General features: G+C 47.8%; 1 protein-coding gene across 2 annotated transcripts in view; it reads left to right on the top strand.

Annotated features, from left to right (window-relative positions):
• The first annotated feature begins 3,577 nt into the window (after positions 1–3,577).
• Positions 3,578–25,968, top strand: part of LOC115085683 (E3 ubiquitin-protein ligase TRIM39-like) — a 38,567-nt gene continuing 16,176 nt past the window's right edge. The window contains exons 1-4 of one of the 2 annotated variants that reach the window (XM_029591985.1): positions 3,578–4,033; positions 17,227–17,322; positions 20,639–20,869; positions 22,789–22,811. In XM_029591985.1, coding sequence (XP_029447845.1) covers positions 3,647–4,033; positions 17,227–17,322; positions 20,639–20,869; positions 22,789–22,811 — 737 coding nt within the window. In that variant the 5' untranslated portion in view covers positions 3,578–3,646. The remainder of the gene's footprint in view (positions 4,034–17,226; positions 17,323–20,638; positions 20,870–22,788; positions 22,812–25,968) is intronic. The other variant, XM_029591987.1, reaches the window with a different exon arrangement.

Here is a 25,968-nt window from a genome sequence, read left to right as displayed (position 1 = left end):
CCCTCCCCTCAAATTCACTCCCCCACTCCATACGAGATCTTGGTGTCTCCCTAGACAACCAACTAAACTTCAAAAATCACATTAATACAATTATAAAGGAAAGTTCTTCAAGTTCCACATCCTCAAAAAACTTAAACCCTTGCTCTATGCACAAGACTTCCGTACCATCTTACAAGCGATAATACTTTCAAAAATGGATTATTGCAACTCTCTACTTTTAGGTCTCCCCTATTCTACTATTAGACCCCTTCAAATGTTGCAGAATGCTATGGCCAGAATCCTAACTAATACCTGCAAAGCCGACCACATCACCCCCATTCTTAAGGAAATCCATTGGCTACCCATCTCCTCCCACATCAGATACAAAACCCTCATCATTATTCACAACTCCCTGCACAATCACAACCGCTCCTGGCTTGAGGATGCGCTTCGCTTCCGCTCCTCCAACCTTCCCACCAGAACCGCACTCACAGGAACCCTCTACACCCCCACCCTCAGAATCGCACACATCACCTCCACCAGAGAAAGAGCCCTTTCCATCGCAGGCCCCACCCTTTGGAACACCCTGCTACTTAACCTCCGATTAGAATCATGTTCTCGGAAATTCAAAAAAGGGCTTAAGACATGGCTCTTTAAACTGGCATATCCTGATTTGGACCCTACTTAGTCCTTTTGCCCCCTAACCCTTCCCCTCCTGTCTCTCTCTCCCCCCCCCCCCCCCCCCCTCCGATCTCCCCTTTGCCTTGCCATGTTGTTGACTGTATAATCTGGCATGATTGTATATAGTGCCTACCCCTTCTCTCATCCCCTCCCTACCCTCCTTTCCCTCCCCCTTTTTCCCTGTGCCGTGATTTGATTGCACAATTCTGTAGCATTGTATATTTTCCCCTTCCCCCTAGACCCCTTACCTTTTTGATTGCATAATTTTCAATGTTGTACTTAGTCCTTTTGAGTGTATAATTTTTAGAATGTTGTATATAATACTTATCGGATGGTTCACTCATCTCTGTACCTTGTTCCCTGCCAGGTACTGTTCCTATATTATTTCCACCTGTCCTTCTTTCAACCCTTTCCTCGATCCTCCTTACTTCCTAGCTGCTCCCCTCCCCCTCCCTGTTTTTTGTATTTTCCTCCTTTAGTTATATGTAAACCGGCATGATGTACCCACGAATGTCGGTATAAAAAAGCTAATATATAAATAAATAAATTCAGGAGTGGCTGGTTCAAGGGCCTATGTATGTGTTTTGTATTAATTCAGGAGTGGCTGGTTCGAGGGCTTATGTATGTATTTTATATGAATTCAGGAGTGGCTGGTTCGAGGGCTTATGTATGTGTTTTGTATTAATTCAGGAGCGGCTGGATCGAGGGCTTATGTATGTGTTTTGTATTAATTCAGGAGCGGCTGGTTCGAGGGCCTATGTATGTGTTTTCTATTAATTCAGGAGTGGCTGTTTGAGGGCTTATGTATGTGTTTTGTATTAATTCAGGAGTGGTTGGATCGAGGGCTTATGTATGTGTTTTGTATTAATTCAGGATTGGCTGCATCGAGGGCTTATGTATGTGTTTTGTATTAATTCAGGAGTGGCTGGATCGAGGGCTTATGTATGTGTTTTGTATTAATTCAGGAGTGGCTGGATCGAGGCTTATGTATGTGTTTTGTATTAATTCAGGAGTGGTTGGATCGAGGGCTTATGTATGTGTTTTGTATTAATTCAGGAGTGGTTGGATCGAGGGCTTATGTATGTGTTTTGTCTTAATTCAGGAGCGGCTGGATCGAGGGCTTATGTATGTGTTTTGTATTAATTCAGGAGCGGCTGGATCGAGGGCCTATGTATGTGTTTTCTATTAATTCAGGAGTGGCTGTTTGAGGGCTTATGTATGTGTTTTGTATTAATTCAGGAGTGGCTGGATCGAGGGCTTATGTATGTGTTTTGTATTAATTCAGGAGTGGCTGGATCGAGGGCTTATGTATGTGTTTTGTATTAATTCAGGAGTGGTTGGATCGAGGGCTTATGTATGTGTTTTGTATTAATTCAGGAGTGGCTGGATCGAGGGCTTATGTATGTGTTTTGTATTAATTCAGGAGTGGCTGGATCGAGGGCTTATGTATGTGTTTTGTCTTAATTCAGGAGCGGCTGGATCGAGGGCTTATGTATGTGTTTTGTATTAATTCAGGAGTGGTTGGATCGAGGGCTTATGTATGTGTTTTGTCTTAATTCAGGAGCGGCTGGATCGAGGGCTTATGTATGTGTTTTGTATTAATTCAGGAGTGGTTGGATCGAGGGCTTATGTATGTGTTTTGTCTTAATTCAGGAGCGGCTGGATCGAGGGCTTATGTATGTGTTTTGTATGAATTCTGGAGCTGTTGGATCGAGGACTTATGTTTGTATTTTGTATGAATTCAGAAGTGGCTGGTTTGAGGGCTTATGTATGACGTCACTGGGAGTCCCGGCGACGGTTGAAGAGCGCCTCACCATCAGGCGCCGGCGAGCGGGGAGGCCACCCTCCATCCTGGGCCCCCGCGAGAACTGAACACCAAACTGAATGGCAGGGGGAGAAAAGATACGGAACCAACAGCAAGAGGTGAGGGAAATGAATGACTGCGATGCGATGTGTGACCACGCCCCCCCCCCTGACGTCACTGGGAGCCCCGGCGATGGTTGAAGAGCACCTCACCATCAGGCGCCGGCGAGCGGGGAGGCCACCCTCCATCCTGGGCCCTCGCAAGAACTGAACATGTCCCCTTTATGCACCCCTTGTGCTTTTAAAAAAAATATTTTATATTTTTCTGTAATTTAACCTTTATTCCAATTCTTTACCTTTTTCTTTTCACTTGTTAACAATTTTAATTAGAAATGTTCATTGTATTAGACTATGGAAATTTATTTCCTGCTACTGTTTAATGTAAACCGGTATGATTTACATCAGATGTAAGAATGTCAGTATATAAAAATAATAAATAAATAAATAAATAAATGTATGTGTTTTGTATTAATTCAGGAGTGGCTCGTTCAAATGTGGACTAGGGGTTTATACAGGGGCATTATCACCACTCCCTAGGCAACCAAGCACCTTTCTGCTTTTTTATCACCTTATCCACCTATTTGACTTCCTTGAGATCATCAGATACAAATGCCCCCAGATCCCTGGCTTTTTATGCATAGAAGAATTTCACAGGCTTTACTGAAGCACAGATCATGATATTTATATTCCGAAATTGAGAGCAGTTCTCCTCCTCAGTGTGTGTGTGTATAGATATACGTTTGGAATAGAAAGAACAAGCCACTCTCATAACTTGTCTGGCTGCTTCTAAATTCTATTCCAAACTTTCCAAAAGTTCTCAGTTCTACAGAAGAAAAACTGTAGGTGAACCAAAACAGGCGTTTATTGAGTTTATCTCCCTAAAGGTCACCACAATGTAAAAATACAGTGAAACACAGTGGTGAAAGGGGAACAAGTTGGCTTTTCTGAAGTTTTATGTGTAGTAAACCCAGAAACACAGCTTGAAAAATAATTTTCGATAGAGCACACTCCAGAGAGAGAGAGAGAGAGAAACCCTCCCTTTCTGTGACGCTGCTAGAGAAGAAATGAAAGTAAAAATAGAGTCTGCACTTCTCCTCTCAGGAGCGTGGCTGCAGGGAGCAGCATGGAGTCTCTGTGGGAGGAAGCTTCTTGTTCCATCTGCTTGGATTATTTTATAGACCCGGTGACCATAGACTGTGGCCACAACTTCTGCCGCTCCTGCATCACTCGGGCCTGGGAGGGCTTAGATACAAACTTCCCCTGTCCCAAGTGCAGAGAAACATCTCAGCAGAGGAAACTCAGGCCTAACTGGGAGCTGCGGAATCTGATAGAAAGGGTGAAAAAGATGTCAGAGAGAAAAGGAGAGGAAACTCTGTGCCAGAAGCATGAAGAGAAATTAAAATTGTTCTGCACAGAGGATTGGAAAGCAATCTGTCTTATCTGTAAGGAAGGAAAGGAGCACAGATCTCACAGTGTGGTCCCCATAGAGGAGGCAGTGCAGGATTACAAGGTGAGTGTCAGCATCTTTATTATTACAGTGGTCCCAGGTGTTGCAGCTCTGATGTAAGCTGTGGACCCTTGGCCCCAGATGGTGTTGTCGCTACCTGAGGGGGACAGGTCACCACCACCAGGAGGCAAGGCTGGAGGAGAGCAGGGGCCAGCTGGAGCTTCGCCACTACCAGCCTTCATTCCCCGCAGGTTGAGCCCTTGGGTACCGGGGCTGGCTAGTGTTAGGTGGGCCCCTGTAAGAAGGATCTTGTGGTACGGCCATGCGAAGCAGAGAGTCAGAAGGCAGGCAGCGAGCAGCCAAGGTGGGGTCCAGTCCGAAGGTCAGAGGCAGGCGGCAAGCAGTCACGGTGAGATCCAATCTAAATGTCAAAGCCAGGGAGGTCTGTCCAAAGGAAGCTAACACGGGAACTGGGAGGCTGGAGCGAGTACTGGAAGGCAGGAATGCAGGAGCTGATACTCAGGAGCAAAAACGCAGAAACCCACGAGGAATTCAGCACGAGGAGACTCGTTGCCAAGCCATCCGGAGGCAGCCTGGGAGAGCCTTAAGTAGGCCAGGGCCAATGACATCATTTCACGAAGCCGGCGGTGATTTCCCGCTGTTGGCCCTTTAAATCATGGCAAGAGCCGTGCGCACCTGCGTAAGGAGATCCCGTGCTGAGGAGTAGGATGGCTCCTTGCGCAAACAGAGCAGAGGAGATCCTGGCGGCATGGGGTACTGATGGATGGACTGCAAGCGGAGAGACGGCTGGTCGCGGCCAGGGACTCGAGACCGGGCACAGCGTCAGGGAGGATTTGGAGGGTAAGCGGAGCCCCGCGACCGGTGAGTGTAACACCAGGTCACAGATCTCACACCCTGATCCCCATAGAGGAGGCTGTGCAGGAATAATTTCTAGTTTCTAGTTTATTAGGTTTTATATACCATCGTATCGGAAGGTCCATCACAACGGTTTACAATAAAAAGAAATCAAATACAGTAAATCATCAATAAGAACAAATTAATAAAGGATTTATAGTTCTAAAATTATAAATAGTTAAAACAAGTACAAAATTTAAAGCATAAAGCGAATACAAGATAAAATTAAGTGCAATAAGATGAATAAAAGCAGCGAAAATATGAACAGCTTTTTAGATAAAAACAGCAAATAAAAGATCATTTAGTTAGATTCTGCATAGGCACAGCCAAAAAGCCATGTTTTAAGATCGGACTTAAATTTTTTAATATCTGCTTGTAATCTGATCTCAACTGGTAACGTATTCCAGGGTTTGGGGCCTGGTATTGTTACTGCTCACTCTCGCACTTGACTGAGATGTGCTGACTTCACCGAGGGGATTGTTAGTAGACACTTATTTGCCGATCTGAGATTCCTTTGGGGAGCCTGTAATCGAATGGCTGTATTTAACCATTCGGTTTGTTCACCATAAATTATTTTGTGTACAATGCAGGCTGTTTTATATTGTGAACGGTATTCAATGGGCAGCCAATGCAATGATGTTAAAATAGTGTAATGCGATCGCATTTTTTGCTTCCTGTCAAAATTCTTGTGGCTGCATTCTGTAATACTTGTAGAGGTCGGATAGTGGAATGAGGAAGTCCCAGTAGCAGTGAATTCCAATAGTCGATATTGGAAAAAATCAGTGATTGCAATACTGTTATAAAGTCGTTTATTTCAAGTAACGGTTTTAACCTTCATAGAGTGATGAGTTTGTGGTAGCCTTCCCTCAGTTTGGTGGATATGTTTTTTAAAGCTAAGGTCTTTCTCTAAAATTATACCAAGGTCCTTGTACAAAGACTGTCGGTTTTATCATTATGTTATTCTCAAGTGAGTGTCAGTATCTTTATTACCACAGTGTGTCCCGGGGTCACAGATCTCAGACCCTGATTCCCATAGAGGAGGCTGTGCAGGATTGCAAGGTGAGTGTCAGTATCTTTATTATCACAGTGTGTCCCGGGGTCACAGATCTCACACCCTGATCCCCATAGAGGAGGCTGTGCAGGAATACAAGGTGAGTGTCAGTATCTTTGTTATCACAGTGTGTCCCGGGGTCACAGATCTCATACCCTGATCCCCATAGAGGAGGTTGTGCAGGATTACAAGGTGAGTATCGCTATCTTTATTATCACAGTGTGTCCTAGAGTCACATATCACACACTGATCCCCATAGAGGAGGCTGTGCAGGAATACAAGGTGAGTATCGCTATCTTTATTATCACAGTGTGTCCTAGAGTCACATATCACACACTGATCCCCATAGAGGAGGCTGTGCAGGAATACAAGGTGTATGTCAGTATCTTTATTATCACAGTGTATCCCGGGGACACAGATCTCACACCCTGATCCCCATAGAGGAGGCTGTGCAGGATCACAAGGTGAGTATCAGGATCTTTATTATCACAGTGTATCCCGGGGACACAGATCTCACTCCCTGATCCCCATAGAGGAGGCTGTGCAGGATTACAAGGTGAGTGTCAGTATCTTTATTTTCCCTGTACGTACCTGGATCAGTCCAGACAGTGGGTTATGTCCCCAATCCAGCAGATGGAGTCAGCAAAAGCTTCGAGGGGGCATCACCATATGTACTACTACCCCCTCTGCAGGAGTTCAGTATCTTCTGACTCCAGCAGATGTGAGTAGGGGAATCTGGGTTGCTCCCGATTACCTTAGACCATTTTCTTTCCTTGATTAATTTCCTTCTCTGTTTTCTTTGACTATTTCTTTTGGATCAAGTTTGTTTCACTTAAAAAAAAAAAAAAAAGAGGGTTCAAATTGGGGAGGCTTGGCTTCCCTCTGTGTTGTCTCTCTCTCTCTCTCTCTCTCTCGGTGCTAGCCTGTCGCTTGCGAACCGGGGTAAGTGATACGTTATTCTGTATTTTCTCTTACAGCTCTTTGATCGCAGATGCCGGTGGGACTGGCCTCTCCGCGTTTCTCCCTCACCCGCGGCCATTTTGTCTGCTCCTCGTGGGCTGCGGAGGTAGGCAGGGAGCTCCTTGTCGGCGGGTTGTGCGGCCAGGAGGGCCCCCCGCGGCACCGTTCTCCGTCGGCGGGCAGTGCAGGCCGACTGGGCCCCCCCGCAGCGGCGTTTCTCCTCACGGCCCCCCCCCCCCCCCCCCCCCCCCCGAGGCTTATTTCTGTGATTCTTGCCTGTCTGCTCCGTTTTTAGCAGCACTCCCGATGCCGAGGCCGTCGCGTTGCCCGGCCTGCGGCGAGCCGGGATTGCGAATTTCGCGAGAGGGGATCTGTGCTCGGTGCCTTCCCGGGGGGGAAGGCACGTCGCAGTCCCTCGGCGAATTCTCCTTTGTGCAGGCTTGCCCGGGTGGCGCGGGCCGGCCCCTCCCCCATTTCTGGCGGGAACGGCGGCCAACTTGCATACCCAGCGCCCTGAGGGGACTCAGGCAGCGCTGGAGGACAGGGACTCCCCCGAGGTTTCTCCCCCGACCTTGCTGCCGGAGCCAGACCCGCTGGGCCAGGGTTCAACGGGGTCCCCCCCCTCCGGTGCTCCTTCGGGTAGGCCGGGGTTTTCCCCGGAGTTTATACTTCTAATGCACACAGCATATCTGCAGGGTCTCGACGTTCCCACGGGACCGCCCCCAGCCAAGTTACCGCGGCTCTCGCCTCCCTCTCAGGCCCCCCCCCATCTCGGCAGGAGTGGGGGCCCCCCAACTTCCCACCCGCACCCGGCTTCCTGTGGGCTCCGTGGGAGCGGTGCCAGGTCCAGCGTCCCCTGGGCCGGACCTTACGGACTTGGGTCAAGGAGACTCCACATCAGAGGGGGACGATCCGCGCACACTGCGTCTCTTCCAGAGGGAAGAGCTGGATGAGCTTATCCCGCTAATTATTCAGGAGTTAGACCTCGATCCGCCGCCGGACCCGCCCGCTCCCATAGCGCCCGCTGTCGTCACTTCTGCAAGGAAGGGGGATCCGGTTCTGGCAGCCCTTCGACCGAGGGCTCGGGCGTTTCCTGCAGCTTCTCACTAGGGAATGGGACACCCCGGAAGCTTCCCTAAAGGTCAGCCATGCCATGGAAAAACTTTACCCACTGCCGGAGGATTTTCTGGATCTCATCAAGGTACCAAAAGTGGACTCCGCGGTGTCGGCGGTCACGAAGAGGACGACCATACCAGTGACGGGTTGAGCGGCCTTACGGGATACGCAAGATCGCAAGTTGGAAGTTTTCCTCAAGCGGGTCTTCAAGGTCTCCGCGCTGGGGATGCGGGCAGTGATGTGCAGTTCGCTTGCCCAGAGGGCGAGTCTTCTCTGGGTGCAACAACTTCTCACCTCTCAGGTTCTGCCGGCCGATGAGGCCGTCCAGGCGGATAGACTGGAAGCTGCGGTGGCGTACGGGGCAGACGCCTCCTACGACCTGTTTCGGGTCCTGGCTCGATCCATGGTCTCGGTAGTGGCGGCACGTCGACTACTATGGCTTCGCAACTGGGCGGCGGATACATCCTTCAAGTCGAGCCTGGGCTCCCTGCCATTCAGGGGTAAGTTCCTATTCGGGGAGGATTTGGACCAGATCATCAAGTCCCTGGGGGAAAACGCGGTTCATCGCCTGCCGGAGGACAGATACCGGCCCTCCAGGGCGTTTTCGTCTTCCCGGACCAGAGCCAGGGCGCAAAGGCGCTACAGGAACTACAGACCGGCGGGCTCCAGGCCCTCAGCCCTGGTCGCACTCCTTTCGCGGGCGTAGGCCCGCGCGGCCCGCCCCCGGGTCGGGACAACCCTCTCCAAAGTCCTCCCTATGATGTTCGGCTCGCCCACTCCGCCGTCCCCAGGATTGGGGGTCGGCTGGCGTTCTTCTACGAGGAGTGGGCGCAGATCACCTCAGACCAGTGGGTCTTGGACACCATAGAACACGGCTACGCGTTGGAGTTTGTCCGCGCTCCGAAGGGACGGTTCATCTTCTCTCCCTGCGGATCGGGCCCCAAGCGCAGGGCGGTGCAGTTGACACTGGACAGGCTTCGGGAGATAGGCGCCATTGCGCCCGTGCCCTCCGGAGAGGTGGGCTCGGGCCATTATTCCATCTACTTCGTGGTGCCAAAGAAGGAAGGATCCTACCGGCCCATCCTGGACCTAAAGGAAGTCAACAAGTCCCTCCGGGTGGTCCGGTTCCGCATGGAAACGCAGCGCTCGGTGATTGCGGCGGTGCATCGAGGGGAGTTCCTGGCCTCCTTGGAACTGACGGAGGCCTACCTTCACATCCCCATCCGCCGGGAGCATCATCGTCTTCTCAGGTTCAAGATCCTGGACCAACACTTCCAGTTTATAGCGCTCCCGTTCGGGTTGGCGACGGCACCGCGCACCTTCACCAAGATCATGGTAGTCGTGGCGGCTGCCCTTCGGAAGGAGGGTATTTTAGTCCATCCTTACCTGGACGATTGGGGCATCCGAGCGAAGTCTTTCCTACATGGACAGGCTGCGGTAGCCAGGGTAATACAGTTCCTGCAGTCCCTGGGATGGGTAGTGAACTTCTCCAAGAGCTCCCTCGTGCCCTCGCAGCGCTTGGATTTTTTGGGGGCGACCTTCGACACACGTCTGGGCAAGGTTTTTCTGAGGCAGGACAAGGCGCACGCCTTGCGGGAGCACATACAGCGGTTCTCTGCGTTACCAGTTCCCACCTCCTGGGACTACCTGCAGCTCCTGGGGGTGATGGGCTTCACCATCGACATGGTCCCTTGGGCATTTGCGCACCTCCGGCCCCTACAAAGAGCACTTCTATCCCGTTGGAAACCGCTTTTGCAGGACTACCAGGTGCTCCTTCCCCTGCCGCAGTTCGCCAGGATCAGCCTGAGCTGGTGGATGGAGCCGGAGAATCTGGCTCGCGGCGTGTCCCTAGATCTGCCAAATTGGGTGGTGGTAACCACCGATGCCAGTCTCGTCGGCTGGGGAACAGTCTGCGACCGCAGCGCCACGCAGGGGACGTGGTCCGCGGAGGAGGCAACGTGGTCCATCAATCGCCTGGAGACCAGAGCGGTCAGACTAGCTCTGCGACACTTCCTGCCACTCCTTCGGAATCGGGAGGTTCGGATCTTATCGGACAACGCGACCACGGTGGCCTATATCATGCTCCCGTGGCCGGCCCATCTCCTTCTATACGCATTTCCACCGTGGCCACTGGTGGGAAGACTACTCCGCAGAATAGAGGCTCATCAGGGGACGGTAATCTTCGTCGCGCCAGAATGGCCAAGGCGACCCTGGTTTGCGGACCTTCTCCAACTGGTGATCGACGGACCCATCCGACTGGGACATCTCCCCCGCCTCCTGCACCAGGGCCCGGTATTTTTCGAGCAGGCAGAACTCTTCTGTCTTGCGGCCTGGCTTTTGAGTGGCACCGCCTTCGGCGCCGGGGCTACCAGGAGGCGGTAGTGTCAACGCTGTTGCGTTCCCGAAAGACTTCGATGTCGGTGGCCTATGTTCGGGTCTGGAAGGTTTTCGAGCTGTGGTGTACCAGCCAGAACACGAGACCCGCTAAGGCTTCGGTTCCTCAGATCCTTCAGTTTCTTCAAGCGGGGGTGGACAAGGGGCTCGCCTATAACTCACTACGGGTTCAGGTGGCCGCCCTTGGTTCGCTCCTGCGCATTGGGGGCTCCCTACTACAACACCCGGATATTGTTCGCTTCCTCAAGGGTGTCAAGCATTTACGGCCTCCGTTGCGGGATCCTTGTCCCTCCTGGAGTCTCAACCTTGTGCTCCGTTCCATGTCGGGGCCCCCGTTTGAACCACTCCGGAGTGCGACGATTAAGGATCTCACCCTCAAGACTGTGTTTCTGGTGGCCATCTGCTCCGCTCGACGCATCTCGGAGCTGCAAGCCCTGTCGTGTAGAGAGCCTTATCTCCGTTTCTCCGACTCTGGAGTTTCGCTTCGCACTGTTCCCTCCTTCCTTCCGAAGGTGGTGTCTGCGTTCCATGTGAATCAGACGGTGGAACTGCCGTCCTTCTCTTCTTCTGAGCCGAGGGCTCTCCGACTCCTGGATGTCAAGCACACTCTGCGTCTCTATCTGGAGGCTACGAATGATTTCCGGACTTCTGACCATCTCTTCGTGCTTTGGTCCGGCCCTAGGAAAGGGTCTCAGGCCTCGAAGACAACTATTGCCAGATGGCTGAAGGCTGGCATTGCCGCTTCCTACATTGGGGTGGGGCGGACTCCCCCGCCCGGCATCATGGCGCACTCTACACGTTCTCAGGCGGCGTCCTGGGCGGAGGCTCGCTCGGTCTCCTCTCAGGAAATCTGTAGAGCAGCCACTTGGAAATCGTTGCACACGTTCTCGAGGCACTATCGTCTACACCTCGCCTCTTCTGTCTTCGGACACTTTGGCGAGCAAGTTCTACAAGCAGGCCTCGCAGGACCCCACCCGATTTAGGGACGCTTGGGTACATCCCACTGTCTGGACTGATCCAGGTACGTACAGGGAAAAGAAATTTATTACTTACCTGCTAATTTTCGTTCCTGTAGTACCATGGATCAGTCTAGACGCCCACCGCGTTTTGGTTTCTAATCCTGCTCAGCCGTTCTCTATGGTTCTGTGGTGTTTTTATGTCTTTCACAACTCTTCAGTTCTTTCCTTGTGTTTTCACAGTTCCCAGTTCCATGCGGGTTGTCACGCTGTCTTCACGACTTCCTACCCGTTGGTGGGACAGTCACACTTCTTTACTTAGGTTAAGCGGCTTATTGTTGCCGATTCTTTTAAACTTGATCCAATACGGGGGTTTGTTTGTCTACTCGGGCTTTGATATACTCAATACTGAAGTCCTGCAGAGGGGGTAGTAGTACATATGGTGATGCCCCCTCGAAGCTTTTGCTGACTCCATCTGCTGGATTGGGGACATAACCCACTGTCTGGACTGATCCATGGTACTACAGGAACGAAAATTAGCAGGTAAGTAATAATTTTCTTATCACAGTGTGTCCCGGGTTCACAGATCTCACTCCCTGATTCCCATAGAGGAGGCTGTGCAGGAATACAAGGTGAGTGTCAGTATCTTTGTTATCACAGTGTGTCCCGGGGTCACAGATCTCACACCCTGATCCCCATAGAGGAGGCTGTGCAGGAATACAAGGTGAGTGTCAGTATCTTTATTATCACAGTGTATCCTGGGGTCACAGATCTCACACCCTGATCCCCATAGAAGAGGCTGTGCAGGAATACAAGGTGAGTGTCAGTATCTTTATTATTACAGTGTGGCCCAGGTCACAGATCTCACTCCCTGATCCCCATACAGGAGGCTGTGCAGGATTACAAGGTGAGTGGCAGGATCTTTATTATCACAGTGTGTCCCGGGGTCACAGATCTCACTCCCTGATCCCCATAGAGGAGGCTGTGCAGGAATACAAGGTGAGTGTCAGTATCTTTATTATCACAGTGTGTCCCGGGGTCACAGATCTCACACCCTGATCCCCATAGAGGAGGCTGTGCAGGATCACAAGGTGAGTGTCAGTATCTTTATTATCACAGTGTGTCCCGGGGTCTCAGATCTCCCTTCCTGATCCACATAAAGGAGGCTGTGCAGGAATACAAGGTGGGTATCAGGATCTTTACTGTCCCAGGGCGTCCTGGGCGGGGCCACTTTAACCTCCTAATTGTCCCTGAGCAGTCATTTGTGGATGGATCCCCTTTTATTATTTCCATATTATCCAGCACGCTCCCTCTCCTCCCCAATCCTAGTAATCTCCTCCATATCTCCTGCCCCATTACTCTGAGGCTGCTGACCCCCTGCTGCAGCTTTCCTCCTCTGTGCTGACTGCGGATGAGGGAGCTGCATGATGCCTTGTCCTTCTGCGCTGCTGCCCAACACAGGCCACTGCTCCATTCCTCCAGCCCCTGGGCCCAATGCAGATATATTTCTATCTTCTTCAAGCCCGCACAGGCTGATATAAGTGCCATATGAGGAATTTTCTATCCTCTAGCCAATGCAGGCTGAGGCAGTGTGGGGTGAAGTCATTGTGGGAGGGGGATGAGGCAGCCTAAGAGATACTTCCTCCTTGTACACCTTTCCCGTGATATAACTTTCAGGGTTATTGTCCCTGCGTTGAGGTTCTGATAATGAAACTCAGTAGTCATTATGACCCCACCTCCTGGCTGAGGCAGTGTGTGGTGAAGTCATTGTGGGAGGGGGATGAGGCAGCCTAAGAGATCCTTCCTCCTTGTACACCTTTCCCGTGATATAACTTTCAGGGTTATTGTCCCTGAGTTGAGGTTCTGATAATGAAACATAGTAGTCATTATGACCCCACCTCCTGGAGCAATCCAGTAAAAGTAAGCCCTTTAAATTTCAAACTTGTTTCATATATATAGAGAGAGAGATGGATAGCTAGACATGTATACAGATATATATTACACACACACACGCAGGCACGTAATGCAAAGCTTTCAGAAATCATGTCAGTGTAAGACATCGATGCTGTATTACAGGGGTCGGGAAGAGCCAGATATGGCTCTTTTGATGGCTGCATCTGGCTCGCAGACAAATCTAAATCAGTGTTCGCCACACTTTCCAGTCCCCCGCTGACCCAGCTGCTCCCCAGTCCTCCTCCGCCCAGGCTTAAAATGCTGTCAGCCCGGGCGGAACACGGCAAAATAGCTGGAGTCGGTGGCACCGGCATGCTCTCTTCTTCCCGCCCCCCCCTAAAGCCCGGAAGAGGAAGTGGTGAGCATCGGGTGCGTGCACGGGAAGAAGAGACCACGCTAGTGTGCTCAGTGTCGGTCCGACGAAAAAAAGACTGTGCAGCGCGGCTCGGAGGAAAATAAAGAAGAGCTTCAACCGCGGCCAATGGGACTCCTCCTCCGCGAGGGCTGAAAATGAAGGAGGTTAGCATTGGGAGGAGGCTGCTGCTGCCACGAGTTCCCGGGGTGGGGGTGGGGGAGAGAGAGAGTGAATGAGCGAGCAAGCATGTGTGTTTGAGATCCTGTGTGTGTGAGTGAGAGATTGCATGTATGTGAATGATTGAGAGCCTGTATATGTGAAAGAGAGTATGTCTGTGATTGAGAGCCTGCCTGTGAGAGAGAGAGAGCATGAATGTAAGTTTACCATTGGGAACCTGCATGTGTAAGTTTGTGATTGAAAACCTGTTTGTGTGAAAGAGTATGTGTGTATGATTGAGATCCTTTGTGTGTGAGAGAGATCATGTGTATGCATGATTAAGAGCCTGTGTGTATGAGTAAGAGAGAGATCATGTGTGTCTGTGTGTGATTGAGAGCTGGTTTAGGTGATGGAGCATGTGAGTATGTGATTGAGAGCCTTTGTGTGAGAGAAAAAGACAGCATGTATTTATGTGATTAAAAGCCTATGTGTGTGTGTAAGCGTGAAAAGATAGCATGTGTGTAAATGTGTAATTAAGAGCCTATATAAGTGAGAGAGAAAAAGCATGTGTATATGTGAGTGACTGAGAGCATGTGTGTATAGGTGTGTAATTGAGAGCCAGTGTGAGAGAGAGCGCTGGTATGTGACTGAGAGAGGAGAAAGTTCCAAGCAAACCACCCCGCCTCCTGCTAATTCAGAACAATCTCAGGACACCTGGATATCAAACGTTCCCAGGTGTGCAGAGCAAAAAAATGTTTGTATCCTTATTATTTTTCATTACTGGGTCTTTGTGTCTGCTATTTTGAAATATTTTGTTGGTATCTGGAAATGTTTTATATGAGTTTTTAATTATTGGATATTCCACTCATCAGCTGTTTCGAAATGTTCTTTTTGTTAGTACAGTTTTACTGCTGATGATTTTATATTTCTTGATTTGTTTAGAAACAGTTAAGTATGAGAAAAAATAAGTGTAAGGCTTGCTGGGCAGACTGGATGGACCGGTTGGTCTTCTTCTGCCGTCATTTCTATGTTTCTATGTTTATGTTTCTATGTTTTATAAGGATGGGTGATGTTTCTTTTTTCCTTTGTTACCTCATACAGAGAGTCTGGCTTGTTGCAGTTTCCAATTCAGTTTTTTCTGCATGCTTCTAGTTATGCGTTTTGGTCTCTTTATTCTATGTTAGGTGAGGGTCAGCACGTGATTCAGGTGAGGTTTTCTGCTGGCGTGTAGTTTCTGTGTAGGACTCTATAGCAGCCTGACTTGGTCCGTTTTCCTAATAGGAGATGTATTGGTGTCTTAAGGCCTGGTGTAATATTTTCAGACTTATTGTACTTTAAAAGTGTGATCTTACATAAAATGCACACATTTACTTGTATTTAGTTTTAAACATATTGTATGGCTCTCATGGAATTACATTTTAAAATATGTGGCGTTCATGGCTCTTTCAGCCAAAAAGGTTCCTGACCCCTGCCTTATAGCATACCTGCCTTACCAAAACAGCACTAACTTCTCAGACCTCAAACAGCAACAGCATTACCTATGAAAAGACAACGCTATAAATATCACACTGGACCCTCCTACTGGGCAAACAGAAGAAGCCAGGCTGCTGTAGATCCCTACACAGGACCTTCATGCCAGCAGAATGTTTTTTACATTTAACTCTTTTCCCCTTACGCTCACCTTTGCATTGATGGCTTTAAGTGCGTTATAAAGACTGTGCCCAGAGTTGACATGTGCCACACTGACAGGCATATTCTTCTGATGAAGGTGCCTTCCCCAGAGAGCTTATACTTTGATTTAACTGCAGGGAGTGGATGGGCATCTATAAAAGAAGAGTATGTACTTTGCTGCTGTGCATGTCAGGTTTGATAGAATATCACAGGCCAGGCCATTTTGGAAAAGGATGGCATGGCAAGTTAGATCTGAGCATACGCTCTCTTGGCCAAGCACCATGTGCCAAAGTTGGGATGTGCAGGGCCTATGTACTATTCTTCTATATTATTTTATTTGATATACCCCAAATCCACATAATGCCATCAATGCAATTCACTTCATAAATACATAATTACAAAATACAATACTTGCATACTAAATCCAAGAAAACCATTCATTACATATTTCACAATAATACAGTTATATAAACTACACGAAAACAAATTAAAATTGCATAAAACAAACATTCTCTAGCTATCAAAAGAGATCTAAATTATCCAATGACAAGTAAATAAACTTATAATTAAAACTACACACCCCCATAAGCCTGGGTAAGTAACTCTTAGGGCATGTTGAATGACCCGTAACGTTAACCGATTAATTTGAAGAAAAAGTATGTTCTGACATGGACCATGTTCCTGGAGTCTGAGAGGAACCCGTGTGGGTGCCCCATCCTTTGGTAGATGCGTTGGTGACCAAAGTCACTTAATAGGATAAAGGTCAAAGGGTGGATCCCACTTCTAGGATTTAGCCACCACCTGAACAATGTCCACATCATGCTAGTTATCAACACTGAAAAAGATAGTGGCTGAATTAACTGGTCCCATTGCGAACCAAGGCCCCACTGATGAGGTCTCATGTTGAGACGGATGAGAGGAACTGCCATGGCCATGTGGCCAAGGACCATCAGAATCACTTGAGATGGAGCTTGAGGACATTGATGGATCCTGAGTCAATGCTTCTGGATGGAGGGAACACTCTTTCCTCCAGAGAGTCTATCCAAGCCTCGATGAATTTTATCCTTTGATAAAGTTCGATTTGGGATAATTGATGAGGGATCCCAAGGATTGAAGAAGGCAAATCGTCCTGTCCCTGGAATCCAACACTATCTACTGTGAAGGCCCTGTCACCAGGCAGTCATCTTGACATGGGAAGACACAGATCCCTTAGTGATGTAGGCGTGCCGCCACCTCTATCACCCAAACTCTCTCAGAGCTACTGAGAGACTGAACAGAAAAACCTTGTGTTGATAGTGAGCCTTGTCTACCACAAACCTGCGATGAGCAGCAGTTTCCCCAGCAGTCAAGCAAGTTCTGAACCGTATTGAGTTGATTGGCTGCAATGAGGGCATTCAGCATGGAGTCCTATAGCTTAGGAAGTGCTGGAGAAGATATGGGTCTTGGTTAGGAGAAACAGGAGCAGAGCAATTTCTTTTCTCTTCTGTTGTGTCCTGTACTCTAGTCTCATTCCTCCCATCCTGGGGAGGGGCTGGATGAGAAAAAGCCACAGCCTGTGATCCCAGGGCTTAGGATTCAAGGAAGCACCCTGGTACAATGTTCATCCTGATGTGTCACTCTTGGGCCAATTATAGTATAAGACAGGAGGATCTGAGAGCCATTTAATCCTGATTTATAACATCAAACACACTATTCAAATTTTTCAATTAGATCTGTTTAATATTCACAGGAAAAATATGAAAATCACTTGGGTCCACTGAAGAAGGAGCTGAAAGAGATTCAGGCGTTTAAATCCAGTGAAGAGAAGAAAGCTGAGAAGTTGAAGGTGGGTGTCTGTGTCTCCGTCTGAGGTTTCTGTACGGTCATTGCTCCTATCAAGTTGGAAGTAGCATGAGAAAGATTAATGAGAATACTACTTAGCAACTCACTTTCAGGCCAATGCAATCATGGCACTGTGCGCTGGATTTTAGCACAAAGTTTTACTGCATAGGGTACAAGTTTTTTAAACTGCAGATGCATCAATCTAATGATATGCTAATGCATCAGGAGATTTAAAAAAATGCCTATACTGAGCTACAATGTGCATTCTGCATAGGCCGAGCCACATTTTAACTCTAGGTGTGGATGGGAGGACCGGGGAAGATAGAGACCGTGCTGAGAGTGAAATTCCTACACCTCGAACAAAAAAATATAAACCCAATTCAAACATCAATATCAATAAAAAATAATCAAACTGTGGAATTAGCAGTGAAAGTACGCAATCTAGGTGTGATAATAGACCCTGAACTAAACCTGAAACAACACATATCACTAAAAATAAAAGGTTATGCAAAACTAATGGTTCTCAGAAAATTGAAACCTTTACTAACCATGGCAAATTTCCGAACGGTTCTACAGTCAATGGTATTCACAAGCACTGACTACTGTAACGCCCTGTTACTAGGTGTACCTCAAACGGCCATAAGACCGCTTCGTTTTTGGGTACTTGCCAGGTTCTTATGGCCTGGATTGGCCATTGTTGGAAACAGGATGCTGGGCTTGATGGACCCTTGGTCTGACCCAGTATGGCATTTTCTTATGTTCTTATGTTCAGCTGCTAGAATATTGACAGGAAAAAAGAAAAGAGACCACATTACAGGAACACTAGCAGAACTACACTGGCTACCTATTGAACAAAGAATACAGCATAAAGCACTGTGTATAATACATAAATTAATCCATGATGAAAAAGCGGAGTGGCTAAACACAGCACTTGTACAAGTGCCTCACAGAAATCTTAGATCGGCTAATAAGGCGCTATTAACTGTCCCATCCGTTAAATCAGAAAGACTCACACATGTAAGAGAGCGAGCGCTGTCACTGGCAGGACCCGTACTGTGGAACTCAATGCCACTCAAAATTAGACTGCAGAGAAGCTTTAAACTCTTCAAAGTAAGTCTAAAAACCTGGCTGTATAAACAAGCTTTTTATAAGCAGAACGATGAGAACAAATAAGCACATATGTAAGTAAGCACAAAGCATTCAACTTTATTAAAATTTCTTTCTCCTATCTCCTATTGCAGGGGTCAGGAACATTTTTGGCTGAGAGAGCCATAAACGCCACATATTTTAAAATGTAATTCCATGAGAGCCATACAATATGTTTAAAACTAAATACAAGTAAATGTGTGCATTTTATGTAAGATCACACTTTTAAAGTACAATAAGTCTCTGAAAATATTAAACCAGGCCTTAAGACACCAATACATCTCCTATTAGGAAAACGGACCAAGTCAGGCTGCTATAGAGTCCTACACAGAAACTACACGCCAGCAGAAAACCTCACCTGAATCACGTGCTGTCCCTCACCTAACATAGAATAAAGAGACCAAAATGCATAACAAGAAGCCTGTAGAAAAAACTGAATTGGAAACTGCAACAAACCAGAGTCTCTGTATGCAGTGTAACAAAGGAAAAAAGAAACATCACCCATCCTTATAAAACAAATCAAGAAATATAAAATCATCAGCAGTAAAACTGTACTAACAAAAAGAACATATTTCGAAACAGCTGATGAGTGGAATATCCAATAATTAAAAACTCATATAAAACATTTCCAGATACCAACAAATATTTCAAAATAGCAGACACAAAGACCCAGTAATGAAAAATAAGAAGGATACAAACATTTTTTTGCTCTGCATACCTGGGAACGTTTGATATCCAGGTGTCCTGAGATTGTTCTGAATTAGCAGGAGGTGGGGTGGTTTGCTTTGAACTTTCTCCTCTCTCAGTCACATACCAGCGCTCTCTCTCACACTGGCTCTCAATGACACACCTATACACACATGCTCTCAGTACTCACATATACACATGTTTTTTCTCTCTCACTTATATAGGCTCTTAATTACACATTTACACACATGCTGTCTATCTTTTCACGCTGACACACACACACAGGCTTTCAATCACATAAATACATGCTGTCTTTTTCTCACACACACAGACTCTCATTCACATGCTTACAAACATGTCCTCTCTTTCTCTCATTTACACACAGGCTCTCAATCACATACTCACATGCTCCATCACCTAAACCAGCTCTCAATCACACACAGACACACATGATCTCTCTCTTACTTATACACACAGGCTCTTAATCATACATACACATGATTTCTCTCACACACAAAGGATCTCAATCATACACACATACTCTTTCACACAAACAGGTTTTCAATCACAAACTTACACATACAGGTTCCCAATGGTAAACTTACATTCATGCTCTCTCTCTCTCACAGGCAGGCTCTCAATCACAGACATACTCTCTTTCACATATACAGGCTCTCAATCATTCACATACATGCAATCTCTCTCTCACACACACACACACACACACACACACCCCCCCCCCCCCCCCCCCGCGGCCCGGAAGAGGAAGTGGAGAGTATCGGGTGCCTGCGCGGCAAGAAGAGGCCACGCTAGTGCCCTCGGCATCGGCTGAAGAAAAGAAGACTGCAGCGCGGCTCGGAGGAAAATGAAGAGCTTCAACCACGGCCGATGGGTCTCCGCCTCTGCGAGGGCTGAAAATGAAGAGGTTAGCGTTGGGAGAGTTCCCAGCAGGCGCAGACTTCTTAATAGGCAGAGCAGGTCAGGGGTTCTGAAACCCAGCCCTCAGGACACCCCAAGCCAGTCAAGTTTCTAGGATATCCGCAATGAATAAGGATGAAAGAGATTTCCATACGATGGAGGCAGAGCATGCAAATCTATCTCATATATATTCATTGTGGATATGGAGAACCACTGGAGTAGGAAACTATCTAGAGGCAGCTGCCCTGCCACCAGAAGCTCATTCTGTCACTGAAAGCAGCTTCAGCAACCCCTCCTGTGCAGCTGTGTCAGTATTTTAGGACAGACAGCTGATGCATCATCCAGGGTAGACCATGCCAAGGTTCGCCACAGTCTGTGCCTAGGGGCAGCCAGAGGGTTAAATCCACAGCTGATTCCCAGGAGTGATGACATATAAAGCTCAGAATAATACAATGGCACAGACTGTGACTCTCTTTATTGCAGGGACAGGCTCCACTGTTGCATGCAATATAATATATTGTCAGTGTCAGTGATATGTTTTTCCCTTTGCTCTTATGTGTTGAATGTAGTGTGAAACAGCGATCAAGAGAGAGAAAATCCTGTCTGAGTTTGAGGAGCTGCACCAGTTCCTGAATGAGGAGCAGCAGATCCATCTCTCAAGGTTGGAAGAGGAAGAGAAGAAGATTGTAAAGAAAATCAGGGATAATGTGAGCCAGCTAGAAGAGCAAAGCTCCTCTCTCCAGAAACTGATCTCAGAGATAGAGGAGAAGTGCCAGCAGCCTGCCGTGGAGTTACTGAAGGTGAGATGGAATTACAAATCCCCAGACTCCAGAATGGACTGGGCCCCACTTTGCCCGATTCGCAATAGGGACGTGCATTTGTTTGAAATGAACAAAAGCAATGACACGCAGGCTGAAGCCACTGAAAATTCATAAAGGCCATCCAAAACGAATGCCAGTTTCATGTGAGACACTTCACCTGCACAAAAGTGTTAGAGGCATTAGTCATGAGGATTACTGGGAGTTCAATCCGCCCATCCTGAGGACCCCCAGGAGAACAGCACTGTCTGCTGGGACAGGGGTGTGCCTGGTAGCCAAGAAGAGAGAGAAAGTGGCTAACCAAGGCTACTGGAATAAGTGCTGAGCCGTTTTCTGGGAAAGAGGGCACAGCTTGCCAAAGGTAATTACACCTCAGAGGTCACTACGCAGGGACACATACAAAGCACCAGTTCCTCAAAATAAGAGGACATACGAGTCCTGTAATATTAGGCTCCCAACCAGGCCTCAATCTTAGCCTCTGATAACCTAAGCAAGGTATCATCCTAAGGCCATGCTATCATCCTCATGAAAAAAGGCGCACAACTGCGCCTTCCACTCTGAAGGCACCACCCCCTCAGATGAGCGATTCAAGCCGAACCTCAGGCTACTCCCGTGCCAACTCCGGGCTGGGAAACAGATAACCATAGCAAGTTTTATTTATTTGTTTCCATTTCATGGGAACCTGATGGCGTGGTTGGGATCTGTAAGTGAAACCAAGCCAACGGAAGGCCTCCTCCTGGCCTCAGGCTTCTGCAATTCATTGAAAGACAGGTTGAAAGATATAAAGAGATCCAGAGAAATGGTTTACAAAGCAGAGTCATCCAGAAAGGAAAATCTTAAAAAACTGCAGCATCCAAGGAAACCAGAGCTGGAGGGAGTCTAAAATCCCCCGAATCCTCAAACAATGCTGCTGTATACAGACCCAACCAGAGGTGAAGGACTTAACATGGCCATCCGCCTGCCCTAAGTAAACTCCAGAGAAAAATACATCGATAAGGCCACCGCTCATGGTGCAGGACATGGCTCCTTCCCGCAGCAAGAGAAAGGCACCGAAAGCTCAGATTCCCGGGGGGATCCACTAGAAATAGCCTGAAAATGACATATGCATTCCTGTGGTAGATGCTGGACTGCCGCTCATGCCGCTGGCCCAGCAGTGGCAGCCGCTCTCAAATTCTCACAGGTACAGGCCTGGCACCTCCGCCAAAGCTGTGCGATACAGGAAACACTGAATTCCACTGAAAAACAAAGTCCCCCAGCAGGTACTTACCCGAAGTCTGACCCAGCCTCTCTGGATGTAGTTGCTTTGATTAAAAGGCCCCGTTTTTTCTTTAAACAGTTCTGAAGCAGAGACGGAGAAGGGGGTGCGGACAGTGAGCATCCTCATTGTAAAGCTGAAGATTCTGCCTTAAAGCTTCCCTGGGTATTTTTCTATGGGAAGTCTCTCTCCCCTCAGGGACTGGGAACCTGCAGGATGAGCTCGCTCTCCTGACGTAGCAGGAGCCTGGCCCAAGACATCTTCAATGGGCTCGCAGTCCTGTGCAAACCAGGGACCAGGCCCGAGAATCCATCAGTGCCTGGAGAAATCCTGCTGCACCACCATCTGCTGGCGGCAGAGATTACTGGCTTTTCACTATGCTGATCCACCTCCGTAAAGTGGCGATAATGTCACAAAGGAAAGCAGTGCGCTCGGCCTCCATCTGCTGGCAGGGGGACATAATCCACTTGTCTCGACTGGACTGGCATAGCAGGATGAAATGGAAACAATACTTATTTTCTCTCAGCAAACAACCTGGAACTAGACTGCACAGAGCAGTGTGCCTGAAGTTGTAGTGTTTATAATGACTGTAGTATAGTCCATATAATATAAACAGTAATAATCTCTCTTTCTCTCTTCTCTCCAGGATGCAAAGGCCACCCTGAGCAGGTACGGCTCTGTTCTGATTGCTCTCATTCTGCATGAAATAGCAGCTCTGTAATGTCACTGTGGGTCCTGCCCCTCCCTAGTGACTGAGGAGAAGATGGGAGAAAGACCTGCTTTCAAACTCCTTGTCCTGGGGTCTCACCCGTTTTCCTATTCACCTCACCCCACTATCCTCACTCTCTATAACATTAGAGAGAGAAAACTCATGGAGAGTGAGCATAAAACAATATAAGCAAGTTTGCTTACCGTAAACGATGTTTCTGTAGATAGCAGGATGAATTAGCCATGCTGTCATGGGATCTGTCAATCAGGCCCGGGAGGCGGAGCTTGTCAAAGCAGAGAACAGAGCTTTGCTCTCTGCTGCTGCGCGTGTGTTCCGGCGCAGGAAAGTAACAGAATCTCCTCAGTCTGTGATTAAGCTTTATTGTAGTCGAAGACTTGGTAACTGCCAGGGAGGAGGGTGGGTCAGCATGGCTAATTCATCCTGCTATCTACGGAAACATCGTTTACGGTAAGCAAACTTGCTTTTTCCCATTTATAGCAGGGCTGAATTAGCCATGCTGTCATGGGAGTCCCAAGCTCCCGATCACGTCATTTGTGTTATATGTGTTTGAACGTGATCTTTGACAGTGTGGCAGTCACCGTGGACAAGAGGGCAGAGATTGCAGTATTGCTTGCCCTATCGTCGCATTAGTGGCTGCTTGTTGGTCAAGACAGTAATGAGCTGTGAAGGTATGCAATGATGACCATGTAGCTGCCTTGCAAATGTCTATGGGTTGCACATTTTTCAAGTGTGCCCAGGAGGCTGCTACTGCTCTAACTTGGTGAGCTTTAGGATTAGAATGTAGTTGTAAATTCCGTTTGTCATAGCAGAATTTGATGCACTGTACTATCCAACTGGAGATGGTGTGTTTGGCTACTGGTAAGCCAGGTGCTTTCGGGTCGAAGGAGACAAATAGTTGAGAAACATGGGAGTCTGAGTTTATTCTTTCTTTGTAGAGTGTGAGAGCTCTTTTACAATCTAATGTGTGCAGTAGTTCTTCCCTATCGTTTGCGTGCAGTTTAGGGAAGAAAGTTGGTAATTCCATTGTCTGATTGAGATGGAATGGGGTAACTACTTTCGGTAGGAAGGACGGGTGAGTACAGAGAACTACCTTCTGATGATGAAATTGTAAGTATGGAGGATAATGGACCAAAGCTTGTAACTCACTAATTCTTCGTGCTGATGTTACTGCAACCAGGAATACTACCTTCCATGTGAGGTATTTAATGTGCGCTGAGTCCATGGGTTCGAATGGAAAAAGCATGAGCTGTTCCAGAACTATGTTGAGGTTCCATGGAACCGGAGGTTTGGATATTGGGGGACGAATGTGCATTAACCCTTTCATGAAACGAGTCAGTAATGGATGGTTAGAAATAGGCATATCATTGATTTGTCTATGATAGGCGCCTATGGCACTGAGGTGAACTCTGATGGATGAGGTTGCTAGACCTGCTACGTATAGTGTATGAAGATAGTCAATAAGCAATTCCGGTGAACAGTCCAATGGTGGTACTCCTTTGGAAGTGCACCAGGTAGAGTAACGTTTCCATTTATAGCTATAATTTTTCCTGGTTGAGAGTTTCCTTGATTCTAACAAAATGAATTGTGCTGAAGTGGAAACTCCTTGCTCTGTTAGAAGGAGCCTCTCAATCTCCAAGCTGTCAAGTGTAGAGATGAGTGTAGCGGATGTAGAAGTGTTCCCTGATCCTGGCCGAGAAGATCTTGTCGATTCGGTAAGGGAATTGGTTCCCTGATGGATAGTCGAAGTAGGAAACTGTACCACGGTTGCCTCGGCCAGGCCGGGGCTATGAGTATCAGTTGAGCTTTGTCCACTATACACTTTTGAATTGTTCTTGTTATGAGATGTATGGGAGGAAAGGCATACAGAAGGCCTGTCGTCCACGGAATTAGGAAGGCATCTTCAGCGATCCTGAATTGGCTTGGTCTTATGGAGCAGAAATTGGGAACTTGCGCGTTGATCTCTGTTGCAAAGAGATCTATTGAAGGTTTTCCCCATTGCCGAAATATGTCTTGGGCTACTTCTGTGTTGAGTGTCCATTCGTGGGGATGAAAGATGCGACTTAACCTGTCCGCTCTTGTGTTTGCAACTCCCGGTAGGTAAGTTGCTTGTAGATGTATGGAATTTCGGTGAGCGTGCTCAAAAATCATCAGGGTCTCCTTGCAGAGGGACCATGAACCGGACCCTCATTGTTTGTTGATGTAAAACATTGCTACTTGGTTGTCCATGTAGATCATGACCCTGCGTCCTTTCAGGTGGTCTTGGAATACTTGTAATGCATTGCGAATCGCTCTGAATTCAAATAAATTTATTTGCAGATTCTGTTCCGAGGTTGTCCATAACCCTTGAGTTTCGTAAATCTCGAGGTGTGCACCCCAGCCCTTGTGAGACGCATCTGTGGTTAAGACCGTGTTGTGAGGAGGAGAGCTGAACAATGCTCCTTTGGACATGGTGGAGTCTAGGAGCCACCATGTTATGTCTTTCTTCATTTCGGTTGTTAGGGATACTCTCTGAGTCAATGGCTGTGAATGTTGTTTCCACTGACGTTTTAGTCCCCATTGTAGGCGTCTCATGTGTAGCCTGGTGTTGGGGACCGTGAAATTCACTGCTGCCATGTGGCCCAGGACTACCAAGACTTGTCTCGCTGACAGTCTCTGAGTCTGGTTTAAGGCCTGTAGAAGGTGACGGAAGTGTGGTCTTCTGTCATCTGGGAGATATGCTCTGTTGCATGTAGTGTCGTCCAGGCGTGTGCCTATGAACTGCAACTGTTGTGTTGGTTGTAGGTGTGATTTCTGAAAATTGATCACCAACCCTAATTCTTGTACACAGAATATCACCCAATGGAGGTGATCTCGTAAGATTGTTGGGGTTGGTCCGAGTATGAGCCAATCGTCCAGATATGGAAATATGGTTATGCCTTGTTTCCTGAGATGAGCCACCACCACTATCATGCATTTGGTGAAAACCCTGGGTGCAGCCAATAGTCCAAAGGGAAGAACTTTGTACTGGTAGTGCTGTTGTGGAGGTGAGCAATCATGCCTTTTATGCTTAGACTTTAGTCTGTGCGCGGATATAGATTTATGCGCAGATGTATGGGC

This window comes from Rhinatrema bivittatum, chromosome 2, assembly GCF_901001135.1.
Source record: "Rhinatrema bivittatum chromosome 2, aRhiBiv1.1, whole genome shotgun sequence".
NCBI lineage: Eukaryota > Metazoa > Chordata > Amphibia > Gymnophiona > Rhinatrematidae > Rhinatrema > Rhinatrema bivittatum.
This window is presented reverse-complemented; position numbering and strand designations above follow the sequence as displayed.